The 17498-nt window shown below is 42.4% G+C and overlaps 2 protein-coding genes across 3 annotated transcripts in view; one reads left to right on the top strand and one right to left on the bottom strand.

Annotated features, from left to right (window-relative positions):
• Window positions 1-3544: 3544 nt before the first annotated feature.
• Window positions 3545-4513, top strand: LOC308091639 (CBY1-interacting BAR domain-containing protein 1-like; the record flags this gene model as incomplete). The annotated part of the gene is made up of 1 exon (XM_080437301.1): window positions 3545-4513. One exon carries the CDS (start codon window positions 3545-3547, stop codon window positions 4511-4513), a length of 969 nt encoding a protein of 322 aa, XP_080293427.1.
• Window positions 4514-9100: 4587 nt separating this feature from the next.
• Window positions 9101-17498, bottom strand: part of LOC308092413 (pleckstrin homology domain-containing family A member 5-like) — a 150709-nt gene continuing 142311 nt past the window's right edge. For both annotated transcript variants that reach the window (XM_080438287.1, XM_080438288.1), the window contains 5 exons: window positions 16070-16228; window positions 14661-14752; window positions 13698-13822; window positions 12895-12958; window positions 9101-12446 (listed from right to left, as the gene is read on the bottom strand). In XM_080438287.1, the coding sequence (XP_080294413.1) occupies window positions 12353-12446; window positions 12895-12958; window positions 13698-13822; window positions 14661-14752; window positions 16070-16228 (534 nt within the window). In that variant the 3' untranslated portion in view covers window positions 9101-12352. The remainder of the gene's footprint in view (window positions 12447-12894; window positions 12959-13697; window positions 13823-14660; window positions 14753-16069; window positions 16229-17498) is intronic.

Raw genomic sequence — 17498 nt, 5'->3', positions numbered from 1 at the left:
AGTCTAGAGCTGGAAGCCTAGAGCAAAGACAGTTTTTTTACCCTACAAACCTGTTAAGTTAGAACCACCTTTTTGAACACTTTGGATGTCATGTTTGTTTTTTCTGTGCACTTTTTTCTTCACTAAAAAGTTAAACTCATCAAGGTGTGATTTTTTGGAGTCAAGCTTATTGTTTTTTCCGGCTTTCACTGGAATTAAGAATTGGGACCAACACTAGTGAAAAAATAAGTACAAATACTCAAGTAAAGTACAGATACTCACAAAATATTACTTCCCAAGCCAAATGTTTAGTTTTTGACCTTCTAATTTGCATAACAAAATGGCTGCCGAATTGCCAATTTTGAACTCTTTCATCAAAAACTAACAAGGCAAGTTAAACTGACAAATAAAGCGTCTATATCTATGTTCTAAGGGTCAGACAATGTGATTAAGGCATTTTTAGTGTAATAAGTGGTAAGTCTACTCCTAAATATGCAAATTAGTGGCCACCATTACAGAAAACTGTTAAGTACTCAGAGGGGTCCAGACACCCCCCTTATTTTTTTCTTTTCTACATATCTGTATAGTTGGAATCCCTAGCACATAAATACAAATGTATTTGGCCCCTGAAAATACATTGAAGTCAATGGAGTGACATTCCATACATTGTGTTACAGTATGTGGATTTCTGCCTTGTATAACCCACCCCAATCCAATCCAATCCACTTTATTTATAAAGCACATTTAAAGCAACAGTGTTGAACCAAACTGCTGTACACTCAGTAACAAAAGATATACTAAAATAGTTTTCAAATGTGATTTAAACACAGGCAGGGTTTGAGACGCTCTAACATATGGGGTGGAAGAACATTCCACATTCCACAAAATTATCTATCCCCCGGCTCTTCAGCCTTGTTGGTGGGACCTTAAGAAGTGACAAGACCCTTGTAGAGTCATTGGGAGGTAAAAGCTCTGATATGTACATTGGTGCCAAACCATTTAAAGACTTAAAAACAAACATTAAAATCTTAAACTGAATCCGGATGGAACAGAGAGCCAGTGGAAGGAGGCAAGAATCGGAGAGATGTGATCCTACTTCTGTTTCCCTGTTGAGAGGTGATTGGTCGCGTTTTGGACTAACTGTTGGCGTGACAAGCAGGCTTGGCTAATGCCAACATAAAGTGCATTACAGTAGTCAAGTCGGGTTGAGATAGAAGCATGGATAAGATGTTCAAAATCAAAAAGCGTTACAGCAAACTTGCCTTTGGCTGAAAGCCTAAGCTGGATTTAACAACAGAGTTAATTTGTTGACAAGCTTAAAATCACTGTCCAATTTGACACCACGGTTAGTGACTACCGGTTTTAAAAATGGCTGCAGGGAGCCCAGATCCAGAGAGAAAATGTCACAGGCAGTGCTGGGTCAACACCATGACCTCTATTTTACTTTCATTAAAACTTAGAAAGTTTAGGGCCATCCATGTTTTTATGTCCTTCAGACAATCCAGCAGTGTGTTCAGGGAGCTGGTGTAAGTTTTCTTCAGGGGCATGTATATTTGCGAGTCATCTGCATAGAAGTGGTAGGGAATGCTATGCTTTTTAAAAATCAAACCCAGTGGGAGGAGGTACAGGGAAAAAAGGATGGGGCCAAGAATTGAACCCTGCGGGACGCCACATGGGGCAGAGGACGATCTGGAGTCACCAAGGGCTACAGCAAAAATATGTCTGTCAAGTGTGACCTGAACCAATTTAAAGCTGTGTCTCCTATACCCACACTTCACTCTAAATGAGAGATGAGAATGTTGTGGTCGAAAGTGTCAAATGCAGCTGTGAGGTCCAAAAGCACAAGGATCGCAGGATCACCAGAGTCAGTGGTTCTTAGAAGGTCATTAACTACTCTTAAAAGTGCGGACTCTGTACTGTGAAAAGCTTTAAAACCAGATTGGAAAACCTCAAGGAGACTATGTGCAATTAAAAAGGACTGAAGCTGTACAAGTACAACTTTTTCCAACATTTTGGAAATAGGAAGTTTTGAGATGGGCCTAAAATTAGAAAAGGTTAGGTTTTTATGATCAAGAAACCACTGGCATAAATAATAAAACAGAGAGAGAGGGGAAGGTAAGACAAGACTTATGGACATAGTATGGGACTGGATAGCTCTGCTGCTGTTATTTTGTTCTCAATTGAGGATCCGACAGGATGGAAAAAAAGACGAGAGGGTAGGCCTACCTGCACTTCTCATATTGAGTCATTGCTTGTCAGTCACTCAAGGCATGCCATTATGGCACCTTTCCCTTTGTTGCTGACATCAATCATGTCGTTACACATACACACAGTGCAAAATGCATGAAATTCGTCAATGAACTCCAGTTCCTTGCTCCAATGCTCACTAAAATATGTTTTTCTTTTCGACATCTTTGGTTGATTATCTGCGTGTCACAAACAGTAAGCCTTCTAGCGAGTGAGCACAGTTTCATCCACAACACCGGCTCCCACGGCAGTCACATGAAAAACAAGCATGCAAGGCGTTCTCAGTGTGAACCCCAAAAAACAGTCACCCCGGGGCAAATCCGGCGGTATTCACCTGGTATTCCTAAACGTTACCCCAGTAAACTATACCTAAACCTAACCTTATTCCTAGACATAACCTCAGTAAAACTGTGCCAAAACGTAATCTTATTCCTAACCTTATCCTCAGTAAAACAAATTGAAGAATACATCCGCTGGTCCGCGAAAGAAATGGGGGCGAGCGTGTTTTGGGGTGAGCCTTCCGGACAAAACTGAGCTGAGCATATACACAGTACACTGTAATCACTCACAAAGAAACTGACAATTATGCGTCCGGCCAGAGGTTGAGTTGGAAGAAGGACAGTTGGGTCAAAAGACCACTGTAACTATTAGACCCTTGACCTCACTGTGAGAACCACTACAATAATATGTATGCAATATTGTATGTATGATTCAATTTCTGTGTGTATAAAAAATTATATTTAAGGTCAAAACCATTAAGGAATCGGACCATTAAGAGGGAATCCTTAAGGAACCGGAAACCATAGGATCCTCACCCTAATCGTCATCATGACATCGCTGCAGCCATTTCAGCCTCTGAACGATGATGTCACCACGGTGACATCACGCTGCAGTACAACAGACCACATGTCCTACTGCTCTCTGATTGGACACGCCTGAGTAAGAGGCGGGGACTTCATGATGTCGTAAACGTTTAAACCAATCAACATGTTTAAAAGGAATAGTAATATTCAATACATCTACATTCAGTAAATATACTCTGTCTACTGTACCGTGTTACCGTTGCAGCATTCAAAGTAAATGCCTCAAACGTGAATTGATATTCAGTTTATCTACTGTAGGTAATATGATATTTAGTACATCTACTATAATATTCAGTAAAATTCTACTCCATCCCTTTTAAGACATCTGGACTTAAGTTACAACTACCGGGATGATTACTCTGTTTAAGTTTCATACTCGGTAAATCCACTCTGTGTAACATTATTCAGCACATCTACTGTGTAACGTTAATACTCAGTAAATCCACTGCGTCGTCATGTACTACACAGACTTCAGAGCTCCGAACCTCAAGACCATCGACCTGCAGATCCGTCGTCTGAAGGACCAGGTGGACCACCTTGACCTCCACCTGGGCCAGATGTGCAAGCTCTTCTCCAGCTACGTCCGCAAGACGCGTGCCATCGGCAACAAAGCCGACCAGCTGGTGCGCGAGATCGGCCTGTACGCCGACACCCAGACCCCGCTGAGCCTCCAGCACCAAATCAAGCAGTTCACCCAGCACCTGGCCAAGGTGCAGGACTGCCGGCACGCGGCAGTCGACCGTCTGGACCTCTGCGTGGTGGAGCCGCTGAAAAGATACGGCATGTTCATGAGACGCAACCGCGACGCGCTGACTGCCACCCGCTACGCCCGGGAGAGGGTGGCCAAGCACGAGGCCCGGCTCCGGCTCAACCACATGGAACACAGGAAGGTGGAGCTGAAGGCGGCCACCGTGGAGGTGGCCCGCAGCGCCCGGGAGCTGAAGGAGACCATCGAGGAGGTGCGCGTCAAAGACGTCAAGAAGATCCTGTGTGACTTCGCCATGTCGGAGATGACCTTCCACGCCAAGGCGCTGGAGCTGTACACGCTGGCCTACCGCAGGCTGCAGGGCGTGGACGGGGAGGACGACGACAACGACCTGGAGATGTTCCGTGGCTTCCTGAACCCCCAGAGATACTCGCCGTCCCGTCTCCCTCATCAGCGACCCGGCTCCTCCTACCTGAGGAAGACCGCCGGTGGGGGTGGGGCCTTCCTGCCACACAGCTGGCAGGAGGCCGAGCAAAGCGACGAGGAAGACGGCGATTCGGGAACGAGCGAACACTGTACCGCCTCCTACCTGATGAAGTCAAGGAACTGGTTCGCCAGACAAAAGCAGGAGGAGGAGGGAGAGGAGGAAGAGGAGGATGATAAACGTGTTAAGGACAAATACAAAGGGGTAGAAGGAGACATTGAAGATGAGGATTAAGTTGTTATGTAGCCTTGGGAACCAACGTTTCCTGAGCCATGTGGCCCACAGGACAGGGGCCCATCTCCTGTTTCTGTAGCGTGAGGCGGCTTTATGTACAAGTACACCCCCTGGACCTGATGATAGTATGTCAAATTATGTACATGTACACCCCCATGGACCCCCCCAATCCAACCCTTGATGCTGAGTGCCAAGCAGGGGGCATTGGGTCCCATTTTATAGTCTTTGGCTTGACTCGGCCGAGGGATTGAACCCTGACCTCCCAATCTCAGGGCGGAGTATAATTTAAGTTCCTATTTGTCAGCATCACAGTGACTTTGACCTCTTTAGTGATAATAAACATAATGTACAATATAGGCTACCCATTGTCACACTATTATCAAATAATGGCTTTCCTGATAAGAAGCAAGAAAGCCAGCGGCTTATTTCCATTGTGGTCCTTTCACATCTATGTGAAAATTATGTGGTGATTAGTGTGTGTGTGTGTGTGTGTGTGTGTGTGTGTGTGGACGGACGGACGGACGGACGCGTGTGTCAGTCCAAGCACACATTGGTGCAAGAAAGTGTCCTTGGGGGCCTGAAGAATACAGGTGGGGGGAGGGGTTATACCTAAGACAATACAAATACAACCCAAATGTAGGAGTGGTTGGCACCACTCAATAAATATATAACAACTGTACAACTTGAATAAATAAATTAAAACACCAGGCTGTATCAAAGAAAGTAAAACAGGTATTTCAATTCACTTAGACCATATCTAGACCCAGCCTCTGCTTCCCCAACCAGGAAGATTTAAAAGAAACATACGGGAACTGTTACTCTTAACACATTTAGACCGGGAACGCATCTGTGTCATTTTAGATTTCTTTGGCTATTCAAAAATAGCAGATCTACAAGCTCATAGCACGGCACTATGAGCTTGTAGATCTGCTATTTATTGTTTAGATTTTTTTTTCTAGCAAACATATTTAACTCAAATCTTTGCTTCTGGAGGGGTCCCTGGAACAAAATATTTTCATTCTACATATGTCCGACCCCCATCAAAATATGCTGTTCCAGGGACCCCCAGACGTAAAGATTTGAGTAAAAATGTTGTTTAAAAAAATTCAAAGATTTGTACAAATGTTCAAGATTTTTCAAAACTAGCAGATCTACAAGCTCGTAGCGCGGCACCGAGTGCCGCGCTACGAGCTTGTAGATCTGATATTTTTGAATAGCCAAAGTATATAATAATGGTTATAGCTCAAATCTAAAATGACACAGATGCGTTCCCGGATTGAATGGGTTAAGGTCTACAGGTAACCCCATTCCATGCCACAGTTGCTGTGTACATGAATGTATATTGTTCTATGTTTCTCTTCAATCTGACAGGAGCCAGGTCAGCGGATCTCCCCTTTGTAGCTTGGTCGTGAACATGACTGTCATTAGTTAAATAATGACGTAGATACTTAGGAGCTACATTATTCAAAATCCTATGCACCATGGACATCTTGATTTGGGTCACTCTCATCTACTCAGCCACTTCAGGCAGTCCAAAATGTGCTGGGAGGAGGTGAGTTAATCCTGGGGTTGCTGGTGTACCAAGAAGAACAGGCGTAGTCAAAATGGCATTGAACCAGAGCCCCCAACAAAATCTCCAACTCGTTTCTGTTCTGAAATGTGGACATCGTACCGAGGAATCAGACTCTCTGATTGACCTTAGAGAGAAACTTTTGTGCCATACTTTCTCCGGATAAGCTGATCTAATATACAGCCCGAGTAGGTAACCTCCTCCTTAGCTGTGATCTCGCAGTACTCCACCACAACCCTGACACCCGGGGATCTCCTCAGTCTGATGCCTGAGCCAAAGTGAAGCAATTGTTTTTTAATGTGTAGGGATAACCTGTTGTAAATCAGCCATGAGCTGACCTTGTTAAGCTCTTGACAAAGTGATTATTATATTTTCTTTTGTCTTGATGAGAGACTAAAAGAGACAAATAGAGCCAGTAGAGACCAATAGAGACTACAAGAGACCAGTAGAGACTAGAATACACTAATGGAGGCCAGTAGAAAACAGTAGAGACTAGAATAGACTAGTAGAGAGAACAGTAGAACCGAGAATAGACCAGTAGAGCTGCATCATCGGCAGAAAGTCATTTAGATCCCAGTTACAGGCTGATTTCATATCATTGACATGAATTAAGAAAAAGAGTAGACCCAAGATGCTCTCTTGGAATGAAAACATTTTTTCAAGATTTTTAAGAAAATAAAAATACCATGACTCTTGTGTTTTTTTTTTTTTACATCATTTATTTATATTAATGTTGTGTTATCAATAAAGTCTCAAGTATTATGCCAATTAACTGGTGGTCCACTTGCAAGATCCTCACAGCCCACCAGGGGGCCCTGGCTCACAGATTGGGAATGGCTGCAATTGTATACCTTCAGAGCTACAAACTCATAAAGAGTCCATTTGGTTCTTTATTATCATTTTACATTACAAGGCATTAAGCAGACGCTCTTATAAATAGCGACTTACACAATTACAATACTAGCCACTGCTATGCCCTATATCCTTTACAAGACATTGGACTGTGATGGTAACAGAATGACATTTAAATGTCATTCTTTGAATCCAAATCTTTGAAACTTTAATATCGTTAACCACTTAACCCTTTATGGTTGACCGGCGTCCCTCAGGGCTCCATCCTAGTATCTTTTCTGTCTTCTGTTATTGTGGGTAAAGCTTTCGCAAAATAAATAGCTGATCGACAAGCTTGTCGATCTGCAAAAGCTTTCCCCACAATACGGACACTAGGGTTAAACAATGTGTTGCTGTAGTGCAGGGGTCGGTAAGTAAGTTTGGCCTAGAGCTCATTTCATTCTAAGGCATTACCTGGCGGGTCAAAACATAATCAAAGTCTAATTTATGGCGAAGGGGCCTTTCTGTGTGGAGTTTGCATGTTCTCCCCGTGTTCCTGTTCCCACAAAAACATGCAGTAATCCTGGTCACTATACTGCCTCCCCCTGGCCAGCCGGGGTGCCTGATGGAGGGGAAGGGAACTGGTTGGAATAACGTGTTCCTTCCACGCGCTACGTCCAACCAGGGAAACTCTCCCCTGTCAGGTGACAAGAAGGTCAGTTGGCTCTCATGCATTGAAGGAGGCATGAGCTCGGCCCTGGCCTCCCTAGGTTGGCAGAGGGAAGGTAGTGCCCAGGATTACATAGACAATTGGCACTGGGTGTAAAAAATGGGGTTACAAAATCGTGGGATAAAAATGTAGGTAAAAAAAAAAAAGTCTAATTTAAGAAACTGATAGTTTATTTTGTTTTTACTGAAACTCAGACAGACTGCCTTTAAACATACATTTGTGATGAAGATAATTAATCAAAATAAAGGAGCTGTGGTGGCCTGATAAACTAAACAAGCAGTTTTCCCCCGTTTTCCCATTAGTGTGAATACATTTATGGACTGACAAGGAGGGGTTGAACTCATTCTAATTTTAATGATAATAATTGACATAGGCTACTTTTATTCTCATAATTATTAATCCACCTCCTCCCAGATATGCAACACATCTCATTATTAAGCATAATTTATCGTACAACAGCGTCCGTGGTACATATATACAAGCTCACAACGCGTTGATATAACTTGATGACCGGCGGAGACTCTTAAGAGATTCCATTGAGTCCCTTATACCGGAGACTACGCCAGTCATCAAATGATTGGCTTAGGAATGCGTCAAAAACAAACAAATATCTCCATGAATTCAAGGCTGCATGGGGTGAATAATCGCTAGATATTTTTTTGGGGGGGGGGGGGGGGGGGGTGAACTATCCCTTTATTGCCCTCAAGCTTACAACGCGTTGCATTACGACCCATTGCAAGCTTGTAGATCTGCTATTTAAAAAAAAAATTAAATGGTGTTTTTAAGATAACTACACTTTAAGCCGTTACAATGCACTAGACCTCTGGGAGATGGATTGCTGAGGTGGAGCGCCACACCCAAGCCGTGCTATTCATGCACTGAGTTGGCAGTGCCTGGGATCGAAACCCATGACCTTGTTGTCCAAAAGGCGAGTGCTCTACCGACTGAGCTACCCAGACAAACATAATATAAACATTATATCTATAGATGGGTTTCCGCGCGACGTCATCACAGAGCAGAGTGTGCATTCTGCGCATGCGGGAGGTAGAACGACCCGGAAGTGCCATTCACTCTATTGTTATTTTCGGGATTTAGATAGGCATAATGCTGCTATTATAGGCAGAATAGGCATAATGCTGCTATTATATACAGACAGATCCAACTTCTGACAAATCATTTTTATTGAGTAAAGAAGATATTACAAACTGCATCATTTAATCTACTTTCATTAAACCCGGTGAAGACCATTTATTTTATCAATGTACAGTGGCCAGAGATGCTGCGGGTAATAGCGCCCTCTACAGGCTCTTCCCTCCACTGCGCGCGCATCATCCTCAATGTTTACAAACGGGAAACCCATCTATAGGTTTGCATTATAGCACCTTAAAAACATAAACACTACGTCTATATATTTGCATTATAACTCATTATAACATAAAGAACGTAAAGACCAGAGTAAGAACAGCCACATTTTATTCAACATGGTATAAAACAGGAAGGACATGAACATTTGCATATCAAGTGTAGTTTAGTCGTATATTTGGCTCCGTCCTCCGTTCTGCTTCACCATGTACAGAATATAAACAATAAACCTGGCATAATTACAACTTTATACACAAAAATACAACTGAATAAAAACCTCAAAACAAAAAACAGTCCTGGTTCAATAAACGTCCTTATTGCTTTTTACATGTGCTGTTCCAGGGTCAGATCCACCATCTCAAAACGTAGCAAATGAAAACAAAATTAAAAACAAATTAAAAACCAAATAAAAACCAAAAATCTAACGCTGAACGCGTTTCCTTCACTATTTAAATAAAACTCTGCAATAAAAACAAAACGTCTCTGAATCCAAAACATTCACACTGACGCAGAGATTATTTACAACTCAGATATATTTAACAATTATAAATCTAATTTGCAGAGATAAAAGTGGCAACTCTCCATCAATTATAAATCAACTTCTTTCATATAGTAACCTGCTTTCTTTGACAGAGGAAATAATTCATAACTGAACATGAACTGTGAAAAACCACTTAAACCTGGGGTCCCACAGGGTTCTGTATTAGGCCCCATCCAGTTTTATTTTTCTTCCTTTTTATCGAGACTAAATCTATTTTCCGAAAATATCTACAAAGCTTGTATGATGATAGCCGAAGCTATTTAGTAGCTTCGGCTATCATCTACTATTGATCTACAAGCATGTCAACATGCAGATCAAAAATTGTCAATCTACAAGTTGTGAGCTTGTAGATGTTTGCACCAGAAAAGGGACGCTAGGATTAAAGTGTTTAAGCTTAATTTCCGCAGTATTAAGCTTGACAATATTTTCAAGTGTGGAAATCTGTGGCAAGCGACAACGTTGTGCAACGGAGTATAAGTTAAAGGGGGTGTCAGTGATATTTAAACCAAACAAAAGCGTTAGAGCTCTATATTGTGATAGTAAACATGCATGTTTAGGAGAACACTGGTTCTAAAACTTTCCAGGCCGCAACCCCCCGAAATAATAATATTTGAACTGGGGACCCCCCACCCTGACAAACACCAGAATTGCATGATTTGAGGCGTTAGATTTAGTTTGACTAGGTTCCACAGATACATATTGTGAAAATAGACGATCTACAAGCTCACATGCGAGCACGTATATCGTCTATTTTCACAATTTGGGCCTGTTTAATATTTGACAATTTGGCCAATGTTTGACAATCTTTTAGTTTGTTGATTACTTTTGACACAGTTAATGGAATTTATTTTATTTTTTCATTTTAGGGGCATTAAAAAGGTCTAAAAAATCCTTAAATTGTCACTTTAGAAATGGGCAGATACCTTGCATATATACACTCACTGTATGTTGGTTTGTTTACTGTTGAGTTATGGACCCCCCCCCCATTTTCATGTCAAGGACTCTCAAATTGATTATGTATTTGGTCTAGACCCTCAACTGAAAGGATTTTGTCCAAGGCCCCATTATAGTTGTGTAGCTAAAATGTCTAAGAAAAAGAGAAGAAAAATACATTAAATTACTAAAAAACTTTTGGAAATGCATTGTGATCTTGTAGATCTGCTAGTTTCGAAAATGCAAAGTATAAAAGGTGGTTAAAATGTTATGCTATATAAAAAATATATATCTGGGGATTCCCAGCTAAATTAGTTAATATAATAGCATCAACATCACTTTAACCCTTTTATATATACATTTTAACAACACAAATCTTGTGTATGTATGGGGGTCCCTGGCACAACATATTTTCAGATGGGGGTCTGCAGACAAATTCATTTGGGGGTCCTTGACATGAAAAACGTTTTAGAACTGCTGGTCTATGGCCTTATCAACATGTCCATCGTTGGGCCACAAACATGGACCCCTGAGAAGATGCAGAGGAAAATGATTCCTTTAACTTGAAAAAACACTATAGAGTGTTTGTTCAGTAACAGGGCTCTCCCCGTCTCTCCAGCTCTTTAATAAACACAAAATACATCGTCAGGTCAGGATACCAATTTTTTATCAAACTAGGAGAGAGAACTCATGCAGTATAAACAAGTGAAATTGGATGTGATGGGGAAAAGATTAGCAGACAAAATTGGAACTGGAACACTATCTGAGAAATTATCTTTGGTGTGGTTCAATTTCCTGGTAGGATAGAATTAGTATTCAGAGCTGAACATGTATTTTATGTATACTAAAGACAGGGAGAGACAGGGAGACCCCTGTTACTGAACAAACACTCAATATAGCAATGATTACCATCACAATATAGAGCACTGTATTTAACAGTAAAAAACATACACCACTTTTAAGGTCAATTTGATGAAGTCTTCATAAAGATTGAAATTAAATCAATAAAAAAACAATTAGCAGAAATAAATCCATGTAAAATTGTGTTAATACAAACCAGAATTAAACAGGTGTGTCGGTACGGACGTTAACGACCGTACCGACACGTCTAATCACTAATTAAAACAAAAACACTTGGTGACATCACCACAGCACCCCAAGGTGCTGGGTGGTGCCGCGTTAAAAACCACTGGGGTCCCCCAAGGCTCTGTACCTGGTCCACTTCTTTTCCCCCCCTCGACTCCAAATCTCTTGCTAACAGGAAGAGTGGGCACCTAAACATTGTGGGCACCTAAACATTAAACTGGCTGTTTTCTCTTCTCCAAACTATAACAAAAATAAAGGAATTGGAATATGGCCTGAAGTAATTTAAAGTGTACAGGATTTGAACATCTGAGGCCTAATATTTCTATAATTGCTACAAAACCTGTGTATAGCCAGTCATTTCGGACATAAACAAGAAGTTGAAGGGAACATATAGGTTTGATAATGATGTCCGTGCATGTTCACATCATGCATACTTATATTATTTCACACCATTTTACAAAATGTAAAATCTTTACAAATGTTAAATCTTTCCAATTTAACATTGAGGCGCCTGTATTCAATCTCTTCGGCAAAAATGTCCGATCTACAAGCCGGCGACGTGTTGTCGGCTTGTAGATCGTCCATTTTCCGCTGAACGTTCGCGACAGAATATGGACACTAAGAGCTCTTGATAAGACGTTCCCAAAGTGTCCAAATCGTTTGATAAAAAAAACTGTGTTTTTTTTTATCGTTTGATCGAACGGCGGTTTAATTAAATCATTTACTCAAACGGTGGTTTAATTAATACTGACAGAAGTGCTTCCTGGACAGTTTGACCTCTAGAGGTTAGAGGTCAGAGAGAGGCGGCGCAGTAGGTCGGTGTTCGTCATGCTGTCTGCTCTCTGCTGCCTCCTGCTGGTCCTTCAGGTGTAGGTCTTCACTGAGGACAGAGAGACAACAACAACGTGTCAAGCGCAACACATACTCCCGACGTCTGGACTTTTCTTGGGAAAGGGAGGTGATATAACTACAAATTGACGTCATTCTGAGCTTTGGAAAGACTGTCTCAGAACTTTTCCTTGGGAACTCGTGCACCTCCAAGATGTTTCGACTCTATGAACTATAGTTCAGGAAGCTTTTACGAACCGGACGATTTTCCTACGCCAGAAGGAGCATGTATTGGCCTTCATCAACGCAGACAGACAGACAGACAGACCACGCCCGAACACCAATGACGCATCAGCCACATATCATGAACACGTCATTAACACATGATTAACACATTGACAGATGAACACACCGTTAATGTGTAATTGACATAGTTAACATGCAATTAACACGTAATTAACACATGTAAAGACAGACTCTTACTGCTGAACTACACACACATGAAGTGCGAGCCGTCACTCAGTTGAGGGGGGCGGGGTGAGGGCGGGGGGGACACGCTTTTCACTGCAAAGACACACACACACACACACACACACACACACACACACACACACACACACACACACACACACACAACATGAAAGCACCATTAAGGGCCGTTGACCTCAAGCACAATAACTATAACTAGAAAAAAGGCCCCCCATCCTACCTGAAAGCCCCCCCCAGCTGTAGCTGTTGTCAGTTAGTTGTGTGCATCTGTGGTCAGTTTGCTGTTAGTTGTGTGCATCTGTGGTCAGTTTGCTGTTAGTTGTGTGCATCTGTGGTCAGTTTGCTGTTAGTTGTGTGCATCTGTGGTCAGTTTGCTGTTAGTTGTGTGCATCTGTGGTCAGTTTGCTGTTAGTTGTTTGTATCTGTGGTCAGTTTGCTGTTAGTTGTTTGTATCTGTGGTCAGTTTGCTGTTAGTCGTTTGTATCTGTGGTCAGTTTGCTGTTAGTTGTTTGTATCTGTGGTCAGTTTGCTGTTAGTCGTTTGTATCTGTGGTCAGTTTGCTGTTAGTTGTTTGTATCTGTGGTCAGTATCAGGGCCGGATTAGCACTATGTGGTGCCCCAGGGCGACCTCAAGTTGAAGTGCCCCCCGCGCGCGAAGCGTGCCCCCATTGGCGTGCCCCCATTGGCTGGTGCCCCAGGGCACTCGCCCCCTAAGGTCTATGGGTAATCCGGCCCTGGTCAGTATGCTGTTAGTTGTTTGTATTTGCTGTTAGTTGTTTGTACCTGTGGTCAGTTTTCTGTTAGTTGTGTGTACCTGTGGTCAGTTTGCTGCGTCTGGAAGCCTGAGCAGCCAGATCATATGAGATGTTGATGAGTTTCTCCTGATGAACAGAACCCGAACCATCCTGATGTTCATCCTGATCTGGACTCAATGCCAAGCTGGGAACAACATTATGCATGATGGAAAAACACACACACACACACACACACACATTTTTGAGTGGACTAATAAGTGCAGGACATTATCATTTATTTACAATGTGGATGTCATGATGGGGTGTTGTGGGGGCGGGGCTGAAGACTGTCATGCATTGTTTCTGCTGTCTATTTGTCTGCTGTGTTTACCTGGTATTGCGTTTACGCCAGTAAAGCAACCTTTTGTGGACTAAGTCTGGACTAAGTCAGGGGTCTTCAACAGGGGGTCCGGGACCCCTAGGGGGTCCTCAGAGTCACTAAAGGGGGTCCGCCAAATCTTTGTGTGATATGTTTTTTTGAACCACTTGAACCCTAGCATCCCTTTTCTGAGGAAAATAGCCGATCTACAAGCTCACAACGCCTCGCGCTGCGAGGCGTTGTGAGCTTGTAGATCGGCTATTTTTGGCAAAGAGGTATAGGTGTAGAGGGGAAAAAAGAGCAGACCAAGTAAAAAAAAAAAGTTGAATCTGAAACACAATGTTATACAATATGGGGGTCCCTGCTTCATCTTTCTCTCAGCTAGGGGGTCCTTAGGCTGAAAACGTTGAAGACCCCTGGACTAAGTGGTTGAACTTTACACTCGCTGATACTCTTCTTGCACCATAACCCATTAAGACCTGAGGCCAATTCTAAAAGTTTTTCGGAGAAAAAAAAAATCAGTGGTGCCCAAACCTTTTCATGTCAAGGACCCCCAAAATGATATGTATTTGGCGGATGTTATGATTCTGATTCAGACTCTGGTGTTATTGTATTGTATAGGGTTATTGTAATGTATCAGTGTGTTATCTTCGGGCATATTTACCTGTTCTTGGCGATGAGCGCTTTGATGCGATCAACCTTCTTCTGTTTATCAGCTTCCTGTTCAGGACTCGACGTTTCTTCAGACACACCCAGCTACCAACAGAGACCAACAGCCACGTTAGGGTTTACAGCTCTGTTAGGAACAGCCACGTTAGGGTTTACAGCTCTGTTAGGAACAGCCACGTTAGGGTTTACAGCTCTGTTAGGAACAGCCACGTTAGGGTTTACAGCTCTGTTAGGAACAGCCATGTTAGGGTTTACAGCTCTGTTAGGAACACCCAACTACCAACAGAGATCACAGCCACATTAACCCATTAACACATTAACTGCCAAGACCGTAGTCCTACGGGCCGTTAAATCCAACTGTTAAGCGCCGAGACCGTAGCCCTACGGGCTGCGGTCTTTTCGCGCATGCGCGGTCCGGGTGCACTTTCGGAATTTTTTTGATCCACTTCCGTTTCCGGTTTGATGACAGGAAATAGAATTATTTGGGATCCGGTTTTCACGATCACGCCCGCTCCCATTCTACAGACGAAACTGAAACTCAATTCTCTTCCTGTAGTTTTTTCTCCTCGCATTTCACTGTTTAACGTAATCCGCTCTAACTCAAACATGGATGCCCCGTTTGACACGTGGTTTTCACTGGGAGATACAGGGAGATCTCGCGGATGTAAACAGACTGTGTAGCGCTCAATCTTAAGGATTTTAACAAGATCTATGGCGACATGAAAAAAACAAAAAAACAACAAAAACACCTTGGCACTGGTGAGTACATTATGAGATTAGCCCTTGGCAGTGGATGTGTTAAGACCTGAGGCCGATTCTACAAATGTCTTCTAAATCCTACGATGTTTTCTGAAAAACGTACGTTTCTATATCAGTGGTTCTCAAACTTTTTCATGTCAAGGACCCCCAAAATGATGTGTATTTGGCCGCGGACCCACATCTCAAAATATGTTGTTCCAGGGACCTCCAGAGGATTTGAGTTAAAAAGGTACACTTATATGTATATAAGATTTGCACAAATTATATATGCAGATCTATGCAGATCTACAGGCTATATTTTGAATAGCCTAAGTATAAAATGATGCTTTTTAGCTAAAAATCTAAAATGACACTCTCAAACTGTCTTCACTGTGAATATATATGTGTGTGTGTGTGTGTGTGTGTGTGTGTGTGTGTGTGTGTGTGTGTGTGTGTGTGTGTGTGTGTGTGTGTGTGTGTGTGTGTGTGTGTCTTTGCTGGCATCCCAAATAAACCTGATATCATATTTTAACTTTGCACGTAGGAGTTGAGGCATTACATTTAGTTTGACTCGGTTCCACAGATAACTATTGTGAAAATAGCCGATCTACAAGCTCACAACGCCTCGCGATGCGTTTGACAACCAGTGTGTTTAGCTCCACGTACCTGCTCCAGGACAAGAGAGTCCATCATGGACGCCTCTCGGAGTCGAGCGATCTCCTCAGCGGGAGTCTCCTGACCTCCCAGCATGTCCTGCTCCCTCATGGAGGCTTCCAGCTGATCGATGTCACTGATCAGAGACTCCTCCCTGCGTCTGGCATGAGACTACACACGCACGCACGCACGCACGCACACACACACACACACACACACACACACACACACACACACACACACACACACACACACACACACACACACACACACACACACACACACACACACACACACACACACACACACACACACACACACACACACACACACACACACACACACACACACACAAAACAACAGAAAACAGGCTTTAGAACAGTGGTTCTCAAACCCTTTTATGTCAAGGACCCCCGAATTGACACTTATTAGCCCACGGACCCCCATTTGAAAAGATATGCCAAGGACCCCCATAAGAGAGAAGTTTTACATCTCTAGCAGTGATTTTCGAACCATTTTAATGTTAACTCTTTCAGTGCCACAATACGTCAAATACGTCATGAGGCCTGACGCCCCGTGTGCCACAATACGTCAAATACGTCCTGAAAACTAAAAAAAATAAAACTCAAAAACTTGGAAAAACATGTTCAGAACCCAAGATATGATGATTTGAAGATTTGCTGCTCCATTCACTTCTTGTTTAACTTTTTACTGAAAAAGGCTGTATCTCGGCTCCTAAGCACTTTTTTTTTTACAATAAATTTTGGTTGTGGCACTCAGAACCAAAATTCCATAAATAAGCATGGCACTGAAAGAGTTGTTAAGGACCCCCCAGTTTGTCATTAGGGCCATGGACCCCCATTTAATGGCATTTCTATCTCTGGGACCCCAATTTATATTGTAAAATCAATGTAAATTTAACACATTGGCTGCCAAAGACGCAGATCTGCGTTCTATTAAAAAAAAAAATATATATATATACATTTTTTTTTTACCCAAAGACCAAGGAGATATGATTTTTCGAAGATTTAGACTCCCATCCACTTCCTTGTTAACTTAAAACTTAAAAATTCTGTATCTCGGCTCCTGAGTACTTTTGTTTTTTCATTGAAAAATCTCTGGCAGTCTACTGCAAAAAATCTGAAATAATTCTGGCAGGAAATGAGTTAACTGAGAGTGTACAAATGGAACCAAATGGACCCATTAGGGTCCATTTGTACACTCTCATGGTTAGTTTAGTTCCTTGAGGGGGTTCCAAATGGCCCCTTACGGGTGTGTAACTCTGAGAGTGTACACATTTTTGTACATTTGTACACTCTCAGAGTTATGGGGGTCCTTGAAATTAAAACTTTTGTGAACCACAATGCCACACTAAATGGAGCAGAGCCTTCATTAGTATCATTGGTAACACCTTTTCAATGTGGCTGCTGTGCATAGAGCC

This window comes from Gymnoscopelus braueri (genome assembly GCF_963280865.1).
Source record: "Gymnoscopelus braueri genome assembly, chromosome: 9".
Lineage (NCBI taxonomy): Eukaryota > Metazoa > Chordata > Actinopteri > Myctophiformes > Myctophidae > Gymnoscopelus > Gymnoscopelus braueri.
Note: the sequence above shows the minus strand (reverse complement) of the source record. Positions and strands in the feature narration are given on the sequence as shown.